Here is a 19,800-nt window from a genome sequence, read left to right on the forward strand (position 1 = left end):
AATGACAGTCATGAGATGTTTTAGACATTAAAAAACATTTAAAACTTTCTCACTCATGGACTTAAGCTTCGCTCACATACATCATGGTTCTTATCATGATTCTAACTATGTTTTCTCTCTCGTCAAATGAAAGACGACCACTGTAATTAACCAGGTAGTACTGTGTCTTAGTCCAATGAGTAAAGGCAGGAAAGTGTAATAAAATCCAAGAAATACAGACATTTAAACATTTATTCTTAATCCCAACTATCGCTCTCTTTGAACGCAGACACGCATTCCGTCTTAGCCTCTTCATCGAATCGTTCTATCACTTTCTTTTCTGGCTTCTTTGCCTTTTCGTTGTCCTTTTCTTGCTTTCCCTTCTTAGGTTCACTAGAGTCCTTCTTGCCGTTGACTTCAGGCCTCTTTCGGGAGGGCTCGGGCTTCTTCGGCGGCGGCTCCGTTTCGTCAACCTGTGAAAAAAAATGCATCTGATAAGTTTCATTGACCTTATCTAGTAAAAAATCTTGTTTCTCAATAAGAGAACCAAGGTAAGATTAATGTGGAGAAGACCGTCTAGATCAGGTAATACCGTCGACAAGCTTCGTCGCTTCTAACCCTTGCACTTGTACACATACTCCACTTAAAGACGGTCGGTAGAGCAGAAGGAGCGAAGCTCTTCTTTTTTGACTGTGTTTGAGCAAAGTACGTATATAAATACAAGAGTTCTTGCCTATGACGGTCTTCCCAACCAAAAATGTTATATGCCGGTCTTCCACATTAATAATTACCGCTCTCATTAATTGCTAGCAATCTCTCTATTCGGTCCGCTCTATGGAAGTCCTTGACGGGAGACAGGATGACTTTAATCGCTGTTTTAAGTCTCAAGATGCCACTCGCTGGAAAGACCGCCGGAGCTGGTTCTCTTGTGGGTGGCTCTTTTAAGTTAATTGATAGACTTTGACCATTATATCAACGCCTTAAGATATATTGACGTGCGACTCACCTGAGCTCCTTTTCCTATTTGACGGTGGTGGCTCTTAGAGCAGAGAACCTTCATCTTTATTTCAACGTCACAAAATACATTTTGCCGTGGAACTCACCTGGAACACACCGGAGCTGGTCCTCTTCCTGTTGGGCGGTGGTGACGTCAGGCTGTTGCTGCGCGGGCGCTCTTTGATTGGTTCTTTAATTTCCTTGACGGGAGACTTTGGAGGAGCAGGAGAGACGCTTGTTGTGCTAATGGCTAAAGAAATATAACAAACCCGTTATTTTTATAAGTTTTCAAATTCAAAACACATGTTTGTGTTAAGTGGTAAAGCGCTAGAGCTCCCACGCCAAGAAAATCGTCTTTATAACGCAACTTTATGACCACTAAAACGCACAATAAATGTTTGCTCTAATCATCACAATTCTACACCACTGTAAATCTTAAGTAATAGTCGTACTGTCTGGCTAACCAATGATCTGAATAGGATTAAGTTTCACGAGATTGAGGTGCGTCGTCTGAACATGGACATGCCAAAGAATTAAATTTCAATATCTTGTTTTAGGAATTAACTATGACAATCTGTCGCGAGGTATTTTCGTGGCGGTTTACCTAGCCTAGACTCAATTTCCTGTTGAACTCATGGAACTCACGATCAACTCGTGTAACCATTTTGTAGTTTAAAGTCAACTAGCCAAAATTACTTCAAAATTAATGAAATCAAATCTTGAGAAACTGACATTTTGCGAAACTATGGTTCGTTGTGTTCGTGCCCATTAGAAAACATATAGTCGAAGGTTTTAATTTATGACCCATTTTGTACCTTGTCACAGTGGCAATAGTATGAGGTCTCTAGGGACTTTCATATTGATTGTCACTGTGACAAGGTACGAAATGGGTAATAAATTAATACTTTCGACCGTACATAGCCAAAAGGTGATGATGACAATGTTTGATTGAGAATATGCAATAAGTATCTTTATTTTGAGCTTACAATGTTCCGATGCTGGAAAAACACCTCCACCGTTAACATTTCTCCCAATCACGAAAAATCTAATTAGCAACACATGCCACGCGATTACCATGCAATTTTTTTTTTTTTCATTTTATAAATTAGGTACACTACGTCCTGCAATGTCCGGCCAGGCGGCCATGTCCATACTATCTGTTCAATATCACTGTCTAATAACAATCCATTACCTATTCAGATCCTTGTCGATAACCCTAAAATAACCGTTAATTTTAACTGCTTAAGATAATGATGGTCATCATTTCATCTTCATAGGTAGAATTTGCTAAATTATTTAACCGTAACTATTACTCGTAATAACTATTAAAATTGTACCCTGCCGTGGTCTGGGGGTGTCAGGAGTTCTGTAACAAAAGGAAAGTTTTATATTAGGCAAGTTCCTATATGTTAATAATAACCTTTCTATTCCAGAAAATAATTATAAGTACTTATATAAAAAAAAATATTAAAGATTACATAAAATAAAATTTTACACAAAAGAGGTCTTATAAAAGTGATACATGCATGCATAAAGATTTTCAATAAGTAATAAGTGCCTTATTAAAAGGTTTACGTAGGTAATATCGTACCGTATCGTATTGTCGTATCGGATGTTACGTTTTATCGTATATAGTCACAGGTAACAAGCAGATAACTATTACCTAGGTGCATAAATTGGTATTATCTTAAATAGGTTGTTTTTTAGACATGCGTTTTTTTTTCGGCACTGTTACTTAGTGGAAATACGTGACCAAGTCCGTGGTTAACAGCATCCTAATTAATTTAAATCCGCGCACTCTCGTCCAGAAAAATACCTCAGAGTCGTTCTCGCTATTTTTAAGTCTTCAAGCGGCTCGAGCACTTAGGAGGGTCGTTTATTTGAACATGAGGTGTCTTTAATTGGGGACGATCTAGCTAATAGTCTTAGGCCATAGACTAGGTGACGTAGACGCGCAAAAATAGGACATTGATTATACCTATAGATTAGTAATATTGGTATAGATGGCTTGCTGTGGGTCTTTCGAATTTCATTGGGCACATTTTGAATTGAATTGAACATAGGAAAACTGATAACGAAATCATTTTATGTGGTGAAGGGTTTGCTTTTCGTAAAAAGAAAGGTTTTTTTTTTCAAGGACAAATATTAGCAAAAACTGTATGGAACTTATATTTATCTGTATTTTGTTAAGTTTTAATTCATACGGATATGCGCGCGTGGTGCTGCGGTCACGTGCCGCGCTAATTGTCACCGGCGCGGTTACAATCAAAGAACTGATTAACGTTGAAAACTAACTATAACTAACCATAAATTAAAATGTTATTAAACGTACGATCGACACGTCCGCACGGACCTGCTCTTAGTCCCCGCGGATCCACCTGTCGCGGCGACATGCGCGCGCGGCGCCGCGGTCACGACCCGCGCTAATTGTCACCGGAGGTTTCAATCATTGGACTGACTGAGGTTACTCAGTGGGGAAATACGAAGCTTCCAATATTTTAGTGATTGTACGATCACCGACAGTTCGGACCCGGTCTTATAGTCCCCGCGGATCCACCTGTCGCAGCGACATGCGCGCGCGGCGCCGCGGTCACGAGCCGCGCTAATTGTCACCGCCTGCGCAACCTGCCCGTGTATTCCCGCCGTTATCGTGAGGAGGCGAGTTTGGAAGCAAACCGATATACCGATACCGTTTATTCTCTATACGTAATTCGTCTGACGTCTTGACGTCCAATAGATTCTATAGAAAAGTAAGTATTTTTCCCATGTTTTTATATACGAACTAGCGGCCTAGCATAAGTTGCGTTCTGCGAGTCCATACTTGAAGTAGCGCTAGATGTATGGAGTCTCGCGCGAGAAACAACTCATGCTAGCAGGTCTGGTTATAGTTTTTTGATAAGGTACTAATGTATTCGACTTTAATGTAATCGCATGAGCGTAACGTTATTTCCTATACTGGATTGTCCGAGCCATCGACTCGCGCTGGCTGGGTAACCGATAGAAATACCTTGCCCAAGTGGCCATCCTGCCCACGAAGCTCACAAAGCAAATCAGTTCGCTATGGCCGTAACCCATTAATTTGCACTGAATACGACGACATAAAGTGTGCGAGAGCGTTTGACAGCCAGTGTCAGTTTTAATCAGGGCTCTACGGGAAAATATTAAATTAATTTCGCACCTTTGAATTTTATTATTGGAATGCGAGACTATAGCGCCTGGCTTAATAGGTACAACATTAATCTATGTGACAGTTGACATTTATGTCGAATACTATAAGAATTTGGGCCCACGAAAGTTTACAAAAGATATTTGCTCTGAGGCATGCCCAATTGCCCAAGGTGGCAATCGTATACCGACAAAATCAATTCGAAAACTACAAATGTATCGGGATGGCAGATATGAACTAATTTCCATGCACTAAAAAGTTTCAATTGGCGCTTTCTATAAATTTTCTTTTGATTAAGGACCTGTTATAATATACCTACGCCTATAAATAACGGCTCTATAAAATGAAGTAAACCTTTACATCAATTGCTAATGTAACATATGTGTTAGCTGTAGAGCAAAAAGATGTCAACCGAACGCTTTTATACGACAGGCGGTCACCTCTCAAACCTTAATACGACGTCTATTTATTATACAAGCTTTTAGCGATTAAACCCAAAATTATAGGACTAAAATGTTACTTGGGTTACAAGTTGGGTTGGGGTACAAGTATATTTTACACACCTGCCAGTGCTTTTACTTATTAACCAACATTTTTGTGTAATTACAATAATTATCGTTAGCACATTTTGTGGGTATTTCTGTTTCAAATTTAGATGTTTCTCTTTAAATAGCAGATGTATTAACCCTTTTTGTCCTCATGTTTCTATGAAGTAGATATTAGATATATAGGTAATATAAACGAAGTCACCTGTACATAAAACGCTAATTGGCTATTTCAGCACGTGACAATACCGTTAAAGCCTAGATCTAGACTGTAGGAGATAAAAGCGCGCTGTGATTTATATCTTAACTAAATACTAACACTTACTTTGCTCCACAGACTGACGGCATGAATAATTGTGAGCATATTTCACTCAATGCCATTCCCCTAATTATGACATTACACGAAGTCGTATTAGTCTTGCGTTGAACTGTGTTCTTAATTATCAAGCTTGCTTTGTTGCTCTGTTATGCAATAACTACATGTATTATCGGTAAATCTCTTTTTTATGTTACTGAATTTAATCTTACAACCTACTCATACTTACATATAAGGATCATGTTAAAAAGATCAAACACACAGTGAGCACTCTATAAGCTTACTTATTGCCCTATAATTTATCTTTATGAATGATAAAGATAGCCTTTATTGCGAGATATTATGTGTAGTTACATGTATTATTTTATTTCGTCTTTTTTTTAATTATTTCTAGCTTGTCCACTGACATAGGCCTCCTCTAAAACCTTCCAGCGCTCTCTCTCCCGCACTTCCCTACTCCAAGCTGGTCCAGCAGCCTTCTTTATATCATCTTCCCACCTTAGTATCTGTCTGCCTCTCTCTTTTAGCATCTCTGGGGTACCAATGGGTTAGGGCCTCTGATCATATGACCCGTCCATCTCCACTTAAGTTTTTTAACAGTTTTTGTTATGGGGATCACCTTTGTTTTTTGTCTAATGTCCGTTAGTCTTTCTCTGTCCTTTAATTTTATGTCTAATAGGGTCCTCTGCATGGAGTTTTGGCATACTTCTAATTTTCTCATTTCCCTATGCTTAGTTTTAATTATTTAGGAAAATGCCAATAGAAAATCAACACATTATATATATATTTGGCTTTAGAACCTGGAACCATGGATTCCCAAATGGTCACCCAACGCAGGCGATTGGATAGGCTCAGGCATACCAGATAAAAGCTCCTTCCGGACGTGTATAGTTGTTACGAACCTCTAGATCAATTTACCCTGGGTAGACCCACATAAACTGACACCCATGGTAATAGCGTAACATCTCACTTATACGATTTATACTTATAAATACGTAAACATGACGGCCGCGACGGCAATATATCATAATCTTAAACGATACGTTCCACCCGACCATATTCGGCGTGTGTCACTCTTGGACATATACACTCGTGTAAAGACGTTGGAATCGTCTGATCAATATTTCATACATAATTCAATGTAGAATTAGAAAACCGGCAGATTTACAGTCAGCAACAATAGAGAGATGAGACTACGCGCCAAAATATCAACTAAATGATAATTTGATCAAATAAATTATATCAGATAATATATTATATTATATAAGATAATAATAGCTTTACTTAAAGAGGGTGTACTTTCGTTTGGGCCAAATACCTTTCGCCAAATTTCACTTCCCAATAAACTTATCGCAATAGTTTCATTTCCCAAAGGAACCTTTAGCAAAGTTACACTTCTCTTATAATTTATTTGATCAAATTATCATTTGGCATAATTTTACTTTGTCTAATGTTATTAGGACAAAAACTTATTTAGCAAACGTTTTGGTTGGACTGTAGCAAAGGGGGGGCTGGGACAGAATTATTTTTGACAAAGTGGTGTCATATTTTAAATGATTGTAATGTATAGATCACGTCAAAATAAGCATCTTTTATTGAAAAAACTTTTCTCTAAAATAAAAAATGGCCGAGTTTGACGCCTCCAAAGATTGATGTTTTTAAAGGGAGCTGGGAAATGGAAAATTTTCATCGAGAGTGGTGTCATTATGACATATATTTTAAATGATTGTAACGTATAGAACACGCCAAAATAGACTACTTTAACTTGGAAAACTTTTTTCTAAATTTGAAAATGGCGGAGATTGAGCGTTTTACATAACACTCCTTTAAGGCAGGTCGGTGTAGGTACGACGACGAGCGAAGCGAGGAGGAGTGTTAGGTAGAACTGTGACCTTACAGCGCGCGAGCCGACCTAAATGTTAGAATTTTGAATTTATATAATATTTCTACTCAGAATCAGTAGCTTTCTCGATTCTTACTGAGAAAAATTATCCCCAAGTTTTTGGTGCATTTGTATGAAATTTTGGGGACACTTTTTTTCTCGTATTAACGCCATGCAATATTTTGGGACATGTAAGTTATGCTTAATGATATAATGATACATTTGTCTAAATAATACTTGGTAAAATGAAACTTGTCTAAGTAATTATTTGCTAAACAATAACTTGCCAAAAAAGACTATTGCTAAGTAAACTGAAAAATTGCCATAAGTTGTTTTGCCAAACATTTTTTTGGGAAATGATAATTTGGGAAACATGCTTTGGGATGTGATACTTTGGGAAAGGTTTTTGGCCCATTCGTTAGTAAACCCTTAAAGAGATATATACGTATCCAGTAACATAAAAACTAGTTTGATGTATTCAAAACGTACTTCAATACAAAATACAGTACGTAGCGGCCCCCTTTTTTTAAATACCTATCGTTAAATTTAAATAATCCCGATTATTTAGCAGTGGCGCTAGTGTACACGTTGATGGGCTCTTAAAATAAAAATCTGTTGACCCTAGCAAGTTATTTATCTATATTTTGATCTAAGCGTCGTCTTGTGGAGGCTCTTATTAGTTGTATTCTGTTTACCGACTAAGTGTACCAGCCCCGATGTAACGTTTAAAATAGAAATAAAAATCATCAGAAATCGAGCTGACACCAAGAGATGTCACAAGAGTAGACGAAAGAAACGCCGGCCTGTCGCGACACACGGCATCAATGGCTGGCTTCCCGTATCCATTAGATTAGACACTACATGCAGTCAGGTCGCGCTAACTTGGCAGCAGCAGAGCAAAGTAGGGTCAACCTAAGAATACGAAAGGAAAGAACCAGGGCTTACATTTATGAGTATACTTCTCCTGCCTAATGTCGAGACCGTTACGCAGGCAGGACGTATTCAATTTAATTTTTTTCTTTTTAAGGCCTATTGCACCAAACTGTCTGCAATGTAATCGGGATTTTCAGAGCTTGTGTGGCAAATTTACACTTCTGTTAGTTGACTGTATTTAACGACGTTTAGTTAATCAATCAGAAACATTAATTCCTCCACCGATACATTTTCATTAATTTCAACTTGAATAAACCTTCGAAATTGTGCTCTTTTAAAATGTTTTAATACTATCAAAAAGAATAGATAGTAATACTATTGTAACTGTCATTTCACTTATTTCCTAATACTCTTCGTACCATCACCCATACTGTTAACTGATAGTACCTACGTAAACCTTATTACTAAAGGCATATATCCACCGATGGACAGTTAAGTGTTGCTGTTTGTACGATGTTTTCGAGGTTTTTTTTTTTTACATTTGCTCTTTTCATCGACCTAACTATACTTATCATATGAAATAAATGTAGTATTATGTTATTACAGTAACCGACGCGTCGCAAATCAAACTCATGCCGTATATGGTGCTCGGCGCGCCTGGCGCTACCGTCCGATGATTGACTTGTATCCTAGGTTTTGTATCCATGGCCACTAATAAGACTCGTTATTGGGATGTGCTTCAACGCGTTTGGAACAAACGGGAATTTAGGATTAAAAGAGTAATTAACGGAAGTGTTAAGTTATTTGAAAGGTACACGGAAAGAACAGTCTAGTCGCTTTTTTCGGAAAATGAGATTTTCATCTCAAAATTTAGAGCATTTAATGAACTATTACTCTCTGCTTATATGTTTTGTTACCACAGTGTAATATATTTAACACAACTTTTTTTACTTAAAAAAAGCCTAGTCTCGGCCTATAAGCCTATGAACATACATTTTGACATTGTTCCACACTTTAAAACTGGCCAAGTGCGAGTCGGACTCGCGTTCCAAGGGTTCCGTACATTACACAATTTTCAACAATGTATTTTTTATGTGAAACGTGGGTGAAATGTCTTTAAAAAACCCGTAGGGATCGGATCAAAAACTAAGTAATTAAGTCCGACTCAAGCATTACTGCATCACATTTCTAATAAGTTTTCGTATCATCTATAGATAAAGACGTACTTTTTGTATTTTTTTTTCAAAATTTTAGACTTAGTAGTTTCGAAGATAAAGGGGGGGATGGTATTTTATTGTCTATTTTCTTAAATTACTTCTAAACTATTTATCTTAAAATTATAAAAGAAATATATTTGAGATTCTCACAATGAGCTCTTTCATTTGATATATAAAATAAAATAAAAAAATAAAAAAGCCTTTTATTTCTTGCATAATTTTTTACAAATTAAGGTTGGAATGTTTTTTTTTTTTTTTTGAATGATGACATTAGTTTACCTAAGTACTTACAATTTAATATAGAGGCATATGAATGTGAATCTAAGTTTTCTTTATTTTCTACATATATTAGTGTTCAAAAAAATTTAATCTGATATATACCTAATTATAATTGTCTTATTTACCCCCCAAAGGTGCCCCCTATGTTTAAAATTCATTTATTTACGTTACATGTCCGTCTTTGGGTCACAGACTTACATGTGAGTACTAAATTTCAACTTAATTGGTTCAGTAGTTTCGGAGAAAATAGGCTGTGACAGACGGACAGCCAGACACACGAGTGATTCTATAAGGATTCCGTTTATTCCTTTTGAGGTACGGAACCCTTAAAACGCGATTACTCAAAATATTACTACAGGGACTGGACAATGATCTTTTACAGTGATCGGTAATGCGGTTGCTACGTCGCGGAATCTAGTTTCCTACTAGAAATGTTTGTATGAATAACTGTATGGATTTGCATGGTAAACCCGCAATATCGATTGAATTGTTAAAAAACGCAATTTAAGAGGTGTTGTAAAACAATTTACTCCTTAACTTATCAACAATATGCCGCAGTTAAAATTTTGACAAAGTATTTTTGGGCCACCCTGTTGTTGTCTACTACTTGTACCTCGGAGTAATTAACAATGGAGCCGCCATTAACAGGCGTTCCCCTCTGTCGAAAAAAGGCGGCCAATGGTCAACCATATGTCAACCATATGTATGGACTGACGTTTATCTGACATGACGTACCTATACATTTGACGTACCCCGCAAAAAACGGCAGACTATTTTGTACCGAAGATTTTAGACATGGCGTCTCCGTTGGTTATATCCTCTAAGACTTGTACCTACGAGGTATTGTAAAGGTTTGCAACCTTTACAGCCTTTTTAATCTGTGACTGGTTAGTTATGATATTTAAATTTGGAATATCAGCCCGCTGTCAAATAGAACACGGTGCGCATTCGGCATTCGATCAGAGGCAGCTACCTAGTATAGATGTTGATCTTGTTATAAATACGTCTCAAATATATTGAAAGAAAGTCTACTGTGTGTTTTCTATGCCCACGTCGTCCTCCAGATAGGTCGCCCTCTTTACAGTATTCACTCACTCCAGGAGGCCACTGTTAATGAGAGCATGATAGCCCGAAGCGTCTACTGGTCTCTAAAGTCTAAACACTAACTGCAGGTTATCGCCACACAATGACTGTTAATCTTCTCAACACTGAACTTTAACACTTGAACCGACAAAACGTCGTAACTTTCCACTTGTGTCAAACGGGACACGACTTATTCGAATTAAGACTGCAGTTCTACTAAGCTTAGGATATGTATCGTTCAATTCTGTACCTTATAGTTCAGGTATTAGGTATATAATTGGATGGGTTTTCGAATGTAGGTAGAGCAGAATTTGGGCAAGACTTTGCTGCTTGTCAAAAAGTCATACAGACGAGTCTTATATGTAATATATTAACTTTATATTTCAGTTTAGATCCTAGAAGTTGTAAGCGAAAAGCAAAAGTCATTTTGTCGTATTTATTTCGAAATTGACTACAGGCTATTTTTAGCCAGGTTCAGTAATATAGGCGTACGACGCCATTCTTCTACATAATTTGTACTATGACGTAAGCACTTTTCGTTTCAGAATAGAATAGAATACAATAAAACTTTATAAAGTTCGTAGTTTTGGGTGCAGGCCAAAAACGGCTTTGACCGCCAAAAACGTAGACAAACGCGCACGCTTAACCTTACTGCAATTCAATAATATGGAGTCTTATATAAAATAGTCGTGACGTACTAAGGGTTAGGTAAGTTAGCATGCAAGCAACAAAAATCATTCGAATACCTCCCCAAAACCATCATGTCGATCAAAAAGATACTTTAACTGGTTAGCTATTTCTAAGTTTTTCATCTAAAAGCGACTACAGTACATCAAGATATTCACGTTCTTCCAAAGCATTTCCAACTATCCAAGAACCCTACTTAAATTATGACTTTAATGTTCTACGCACACAGTTCTAAATCGATCGTCAATAGATTAACACGGCTCGTATAGAAGTTAGAATAATTACGTCGGCGCACTTTTGTTTTCTGATGAGCGGTAGATCATGCTAACAATATTCCCTAACAGCAATGCTAATATTGCGCACACGCCGCCTCCATCTTGGATGGCCATCCGCGCCAAAATGGCGGCAGTTAGCGTCAGCGTCACAGCGCGAGACATACGCTGAATAAATGGTTGTTAGTCTAGTCAACGTGTTAGATCACACGGTACCTATACCTACGTGGTGTTAAGTCGTTTAGTTCACTGGAGAAGGATGAGCCTTCATATATGTTCCTAGCTTTATATATATAGAGTCTGTGCGGAAAGAGAAGTCGTGGAAAATATGGGAACCAATACATTCAAAGACTCTTCTCTTTCCGCACAGACTCTAGCAACATTTGAGTGACCTAATACCCGTATTTGAAACGAAATATGCTGATAATCTGCCATAACACATTGTTCCATATTTTCTATTGGATTGACCGAATGCAAAGAACGAACAAATTTATTTTTGGTTTGAGTACAAGTGTCATGAGAAGATAGCTATTATCGACTGTCAAATAAAGTAACTAACTTTCAATCAAAATGCGTTTCCAGATACAGGGAAAAAATAATAGTAAGTAATGTCTTTAAAGTATCGCAATACGACTAATAAATAAATGAATAAAATTATGGACACCCATCTACGTTTCTATTCTAGTCCTGCTCCTCAAATTATCCAAACTACAAAATAATTATCATGGCCTAAGGCCTTTATAAGGAACTCCTGTTGACTGGGCTACCTCTCGTTGTAAGCCACATAGTAATTGTATTTGATTGACCCGCGAGCGTCTCGCTGACGGCATTATGAAAATCCACCGCTCTTCTTACGGATAAATGAATTTCGCTTGCCTTTAAAGAAAACCTGCTATTTGTGACGTTTCAGGCAAAAGGTACCACTTTATCGATGTTAATAAGGATGATTTTTAGTGTTCCGTATAAAACTTTGTTCACGGAACACTTATGGGATCACTTGTCTTGTTTTTATCTAACGGTGATAAACAGTATAGTGAAGATTAATAAGCGGGATCGCGCATCGTATAGATAGATCCTTGCAAATGCAGAGGTGTCACATGATTGCCGCCCTTTATAGGCACCTATGATGATTTACTGTATTAAAAGGATTGATACCCTCGCCGACAACACAATGTATCTTAAGGGACTTGCCGACTTCTCGCTATCACGAACGGAACACTTCGTGCAAAATCGTAGGACTTCTGTCATTCTTAGTCGAAATAGCTCAGAAAATACGCTGTGGAATGTATAGTATGACCTTCATCATTTTATTTAAAAAATTCTAACATCATTATTTACGTCAGCACCACGGACATGGGTCGAGCCAGACTCAGGCTCAGAATTAAGTTGTGAATCATCAAGTGAGAGAAACCAACACCCAAGTTACCAGAACAAGTTATGTTTATGGAATACTGCATGATTATTAATGCGCGCCAACAATTCTGATTAGCCGCAAACGCGAGTGTAATTAAAACTCCACACGTACCAAACGCGCATTACTCCCGGTTTAGCAAATCAATCAATTCGTCGGAAATGTTGCATGCGACAGGTCGCGTGTCGCAAATTTTCGCGGCTCGCTAATGGAACACGTTTTGGCATGCGGAGATTGCGGGGCTCGCGTCAGAGAATAAGTAATAGTATTTCATACAGAACGGTCACGTTCCGTCTGGCCCAGGGTTGTCATTATGAACAAATGGTACATCCTGACAAAAGTCTAATAATCCTGACATTTCCTGGACGTTCATTTCTCTAAAAAAATTAACCAGTGGGCTCCTAGCCTTACTGCATACAGTCTTTTGCAGGATGTGCCCGGTCTGCTCATTCTCATTGCTGTACCGCAAAAACCAGGATGCAAACTAATGTCTGTGAACACAACTATGATTTTTCCGGGATTCGGTAAAAAACCGTTCAGTGGGAAAGAGCCCTAGGTTCTAGTTGTTAGTTGAGGTAAAAAAACTTTGTAAACTACTACTACTTATCTCTGCAGCTGATTGTACCTACGAACTACCTATTTATTCTTTAAATAAAATAATGAAATTCCACTGCATCTCTATAAAACGCATTGCAGGTGTGTGTAGTGTAGTGCAGTGTAGACTTTTGTACATCTTTACGAAAGGTATGTATACTTTCGCTTGTAGCCCCATGTAAACCCGTCCGAAAACACTGTACGTATAAACCGTGTCTGAGGCATAGACTAGAGGATGTTTTGTCTGTGGTCTGAGGACGCGTCTAATCGCTACCCGTATTTATCGTGTGTTAAACCGGCGACGACAAGGCGCGCGCTGGTATATCACCTTTAACGACATTTGCGGGGCTTACATGCGACGGTCGTGTTTGTACCGAATTTTGAATTTAAGTGTACCATAAAATTGATAAAACGTAGTAAACCGGGCCGTTAAAAATACAGTAACCAAAAACTTCGGCACATGGGAGGATGTTTTCAAATCAGTACCTAGTAAAACTATAATACTCAACTCCTCGTAGATTCTAGCTGATTCGAAATAAGCCTTTATTTGATTGGCACTTAGAAGTTTTTCTTTTTCGTTGATTTTCTTCATTTTGATGTATCGTATTGAATAAAAGCTAACCAAGCTAAGGCCAATCCAAGGCGTAATCCAAAAGTGCATTTTCCGACTGCTTAGTTGTTGTCAGTTGTCCACTTTGTCCAGGTGCTCAGGCGCCTTCCGCGAACTTTAGAAAATCGAATTTTGTGTAGGTACTTATCGACAGAGATGGGATATCGTCGATCTTCAAATTCTGACGTTTACGGCAGCCTCTCAGATCTCGACATCTCATGTCACAGTCACGCTGGTAAAATGAGCCTCCTCGCCCATGGAAACCCAACTGTCGTCCACTAATCGCGCGTCGCGTGCGTCGGTCGGATCGCCAAACGGCTCTATATTTCAACCCACCCTCGACACAACAATGTCCGTGTCACAACGACACATCCAACGACATACGCTCTTCTTCTTCTAAAACCATGTTGTTAGCTTCGACTAAACGGATAGGAATTTAAAAGAAGAACGTCCCATGTGCATTTAAAGACCAGAGAGAGTTGGGATGTTGTTCTTTTGACCATGTAAACTTAAACTGATCAGGTCCCTAAAGTGTCCAAAGTGGGTTTAGAGCGTGTAGTGAAAAGCTACATTATTCTTCTAAACGTGCGTTGTTAGTCTTCTAAACGGATTTAAAAATAAAGGTAGAACAGCTTAAGTGACTCCGGGGTGGACAAACATGGGTCGTTGTAGTTTTGGAGGTGGGTTGTTAGCTTGGCAAAACGGGCTGGATTCCAGGGGTGTTGTTCAAAACGCATACCGAGTGTGGCCGAATTTGGTCGTTTTTGATGCCAGTATAACAGAGCCCACCGGTTACGAATAGTTCTTACGTATCTCGAGTTCATGGTGTGTACCAGTTAGACCAAGAATTTCACTCGCTTGCGCTCGCGCTAGTAATAATTACAGGACAAGAAAGGATAAAACATGAGAGCTTTTGTTAACAAAGCTTAGATGCGCGGGGTTTAACGGTGATAGGTCTTGTACGCTGTCTTATTTGTAAATAAATGATGGTTACCGCACGAGTACGCGAGTGCACAGTCAACAGAGGTGCAATACGATATTGTATCTTGACAGCTGATGGAATCACGAGTCGTATGTCTTGGTCGTATACGATATGTTCACTTTGACTCTGTGTGACTGACAGTATCAAAATTACGAAGGAACAACATCAGTTTATTTTAATTTTAGAAACTACATTCATATTTTTGACGTTTCATTCTTTGTGAAACGGTTATTATAATCACTAACTTACAATTGGTGCCGTGACCAGGATTTTCATAGAATTTACTCATCTATTCTTTTACAAATGAATTATAACCATCAAAATGTCAAAACACAATTGGACTGATAAGTCTAATTTCTCTTGTGGTTTAAACGTGTTTTATGTATAATCGATTGGTGATATAATAAGGTACAACGTTAATCACGACGAATAATTCTTATCACGCTCTCAGTCCTGGGGCATGAGCTTAAACGCATTAATCTCATTTATTTATGCAGATCGCATGCGCCGATGTCGGCCGCGATTATTGCGTTAATCCTTCAACGAAGTAAGTACTATATATGATTAATTAAATGAAGAATGATTTATGATTTCCATATAGTTTACAGCAGTACCTGCGGCTGTAATACCTACACCCAAAATCCATCTTTTTGGTGGTCTACACATATAATTTCTCTAATACATACAATGTAGAACCCTCTTGACCTCGGTGTCGTCTGCTTGTCCGTTAATATATAATAGGGTATTTTCCTACTAGTCAAATCAGTTACTTTTTTAGAACTGTCAAAACGATTTGCTAATATGGAATTTATATGAAACATTACATCGTGACGTCACGGTCAACTCGCCTACTTTTTATATTTCTATCCGATTTATTAAATAGAACTTGTGTTTAAAAATAACTGCTGTCTGTGTTTTTCTAATAATTATCTGGTGCTTTATTTCATGCATGGTGTAAAATAATTTATTTTAAGTACAGTATAATACCCTATTGAGTTTCTTAGGATATTCAGAGGATGTATTTCGATCCCTTTGCCAATCTATGCGCTGGGAGCCCGATCCGATCCAGTCATACTTAAGAATACATTTAAAACGTGACTCAAGCATGAAAACTATATTGTGCTCAACACACTAATATATATGCCCTAGTTTCGAACCCAAGACCGCCGGCTTCGTATGAGACCGAGTCTCAGCCAACAAGGCTGCCGTCTTTTATTCTAAAGCTTATACAAACAGCTTCCGTGTCCGTAACCCGACTCTTGTTATTCCAGAATTACATTCCACACACTTGAAAAGAGGACTTATACCGTCGTTAACAGAAGCCTCTCGTGCGATAAATCGCAAGTCGACGGGTGGCGCTATTACTCCGACGTCAACGTTATCTTGATTTGCCGTCCTACTTGCCCTTGCCTCGATTCAAATGTTTTGTCTCTTTCTTGAAGACAAACTGCGTGTACGCGGGTGCGATTCTATTTAGAATCCGGAACGGGAGCCTGATTGGTCCACAATGCATGTTACACACGATCTTGCTCTTGTCTGTTCAGCTATTCATTCACGTGTGCCAAGTTGGTAGTTAACCAAAGGACGGTTTGGTGGTAAAATGCTAAAATAAGCTTTGGATGTTTGGAACTTCAAGACTTTACATAAAGATTGCCGATTCTTTATAAACCTGTACCTCCCTTTTTGCTAAGTTTATATTGTCAACTTGAAGAGCTTATACTCTGTTCAGCGGTGGAGGTGGAGTGGGCTGGTTCCGTATGGGAGAAGAAGTAAAACCGTCTTGTAGTCACAATAATTATATTTTATCAAAAGCACAATTTACATATTTTTGGTGGAAATGTGAAGTGTTTATGCCGTTAACATGGTAACAGAATTCAAGAATAGAACTAGAGCATAGAGAAATGTAAAAAGGAATAACTTAATAGATATTCGTTCTGTTGGACTTGCCAACATACTCCACGCTAGTAGCTGGAGTTTGAGTTATTTATTACTCTTTTGTACTTCCATTATTCTTACTCATTAAGTGTCCATTACAGCAAGGCATTCTATTATTTTTTATATTTTCTGGTAAAACGATTTGAAGAGGCATACCCAAACGTAAGAGTGACGTATTGTGACCTCGTGTCCACTTTGTTTATTATACACAAAATTGTGTATAATCTGCGTCTCATCTTTGTATGCTTGCATTTATTTTGAAGTGAAGAAAACGGCGACTCCCCAGAATCTACAGAATTGTGCATTTCAGTACGCTCCTGCCTTAAACCACCGTGCTCTCTAGTGCTAATCCAAGGCGACTAGCAGAATAGCGTCCGTTTGTCACGGCTGCCAACCTGACGAGTTAAGAGCACGCTTCCCTTTCTCACCTGCCTAACGAGTCTCGTGCGCGACAGAGACCGTAAACAACCAAACGGGTAACAATTTACAAAAATACATATTGCATTAAGGACAGTTTGGTTTATACGCCTTTTTATAAACTGTTATTCAGGAACATGACGCGTGATAAATGTCTCTTGAAGGTTGTCTTGATTTGTTTGTGATGGAGGTAATGAAATGATCACAGATACCGTGTTTGTGAGCGTAAATGATTTAAGCTGATTAATTTCATGTAATAAGTCTTGAAAGTTGAAGCGAATTTCTAAAGTCCTTGGAGATAATGGGATTAGATAAGTTTTTGTGGATTTAAGACTTTATAATGCTAAGAGGGGCTCTATTTCACCAACTTAGCTTAGCCATTGTCAGCTGACAATAATTCGAGTTCAATGAAATTTAAGTACTAAAAATATAAAACTTTTCACACGACTAATGCATTTACGGGGATGAATCCCGGAAACGTTTGAAAAAGAGTTCCTGTCATGTTGTTTATCATCGATATTAAAAGCCTTATGTATAAAACATATTGCTGGCTTAACTTCTACTAGTCGTTGACAATAAAGTAACGAGCCTGAACTCAAAGGTTAATGGGTAACCAGGAAGTCCACGGTCAAACACTTATCCAATTACATACATTTATTATTGACCGACACCGGGGCACCGGGGCAGGTAAATAAATCGTAAAAAGTATAATCACACTTTTCATACATACAAATTCTATAGATGACTGACATGATTTTCTTGTAAGTAGCTACCGTACAGAGTTATGAATGCAATAATATTTGGTTACAATGAAACGAACCCGTTATTTGCCACTACAAAATAACTTTTATAATTATCGCAACGCGCGGCGTCCCTTTTACCGATGACGAAATCGATCGAGAGCATCGCTACAAGCAGGTATCTGCTGCAATCGGTTCGCACATCGGTATCGAAGATCTCGACACGCCGTCGGGTATCCTTCGGCTGTCGGTGAGGTGACACGGACACTGGTAGTGAGGGGAATTGGATTCGGCGATATATTTTTCGGCAATTTGTTGGGCTGGTTCAACAACCGGCTCAACTAATTGCCGAAAAATATATCCGATCGGTTCGCACATCAGTAGGTATCGGAGAGTTAGACATTCTCGACACGCCGTTGGCTACCCTTCGACTGTCAGTGAGGTGACAATGACATAGACACCGGATAGTAACGAGAATTGTTACCTGCAAAAGAGCATTTTATGGCAAATCTTATTCCTGGTCGTAGCTAAGAATAAGATAGTAGGAGAGTTGTTAATAAGGTAATCATAATTAGAAAGGTCTATGTCTGCCGTCATTGCATCGCACATCAATATCGGGGACTTGACATGCCGTCGAAAATGTTTTGTGTGTCGGTGAAGTTATACTGACTTCGAGAAGTTTCGGACTGGGGACTCTAGATATGAGTAACGATCGATGGCTTCACGCTAGTAGATATGCTAGTGACGGAAACGGCTGCGCCCCTATATGACCAACTTTTCGACTTTCGACTCGATTTGACTGACGGTGAGTTGACACAGACACCAGGATCTCCAATTAGTTTCGGCAAAAAAGCGTTTCACGCGCGTACCGGAGAAATTCGCCGTCTTCCAAATCTCAGCGCATCCCTCGACCAAAAACTAACGGAGCGATCGTGGTGATACCCGCTTTGCGCGTACCGGCGATGCTATCGTCGGATCTCATTAGTTAATGGCAGCCAATTACAGGTGAGTGACGCGTCCGGGGCAAATTGCGCCGGCGGCGTTTCGCGCACGTATTTGGACACTTGACACGCGACCGTGTGTCAATTATAGTCGTGTGTGGTTCAGGTAGCGGACTAACATGGAAGTGCGAGTAAAAGGTCGGCACATGCTGGAGCTCTAGTTCACATTTTAAAGGCAGCTAGTGCCCGGTAAATAAAACTGGAGTTGTGACCAGTAAGGAGTGAAATTCAACATTTTGTGACCTAGGTGTCATATCGATAAAACTAAGATCTACGTAAATTATCTATGACTTTATGTATTTCGATCACGACAAGCTGCCATGTCGATAAAAATTTGAGGGCTTGTGACACAGTGAGCGGGGCGTCAAAATCGAAACAGTGGGCTCTTTAAATGGCGGTCAGTTGTCACTGTCCCAGGGACAGAAAAGAGGGGGTTGTGAGAGTGTGAGAATCAAGAATTTAGCTGTTCCAATCAAGTGTTCAAAAATAAGAAAAATAGTGAAGAGAAGAGAAGTTTCGATTCCGTCTGCTTCACTATTTCTACTAACCGTACAGATGCCTCCTTACACGCGATCAATTACTCGTACGGCTCATGTCACCCCAATGTCACAGAGCTATTATCTCGTGTTATCTATTTTTTGCCGTCCTGTACAAGGCAATGAAGCCCGTGTAATTAGGGTGTTTTCGCACTGCCGGTTATGGCCTGTGAAACTTAAATGACCGTAAAAGATGTGTGGATTGCGGGAAAGAAATCAGTATCAGACGTTGTAAGGAATTTAAAGTATCTAGTAGGTACCTATGTCTTTAAAAACGGT

General features: G+C 38.8%; 1 protein-coding gene across 1 annotated transcript in view; it reads right to left on the reverse strand.

Moving 5' to 3' along the window:
• Positions 1–213: 213 nt before the first annotated feature.
• The window catches only part of LOC134791360 (poly(A)-specific ribonuclease PARN-like), a 48,916-nt gene continuing 29,329 nt past the window's right edge, over positions 214–19,800 (reverse strand). The window contains exons 12-14 of the mRNA XM_063762370.1: positions 2,313–2,341; positions 1,083–1,225; positions 214–452 (exon numbers count right to left, since the gene is read on the reverse strand). Of these exons, the coding sequence (XP_063618440.1) occupies positions 237–452; positions 1,083–1,225; positions 2,313–2,341 (388 nt within the window). The 3' untranslated portion in view covers positions 214–236. The remainder of the gene's footprint in view (positions 453–1,082; positions 1,226–2,312; positions 2,342–19,800) is intronic.

The sequence above is a fragment of the Cydia splendana genome, chromosome 6 (assembly GCF_910591565.1).
Source record: "Cydia splendana chromosome 6, ilCydSple1.2, whole genome shotgun sequence".
Taxonomy (NCBI): domain Eukaryota; kingdom Metazoa; phylum Arthropoda; class Insecta; order Lepidoptera; family Tortricidae; genus Cydia; species Cydia splendana.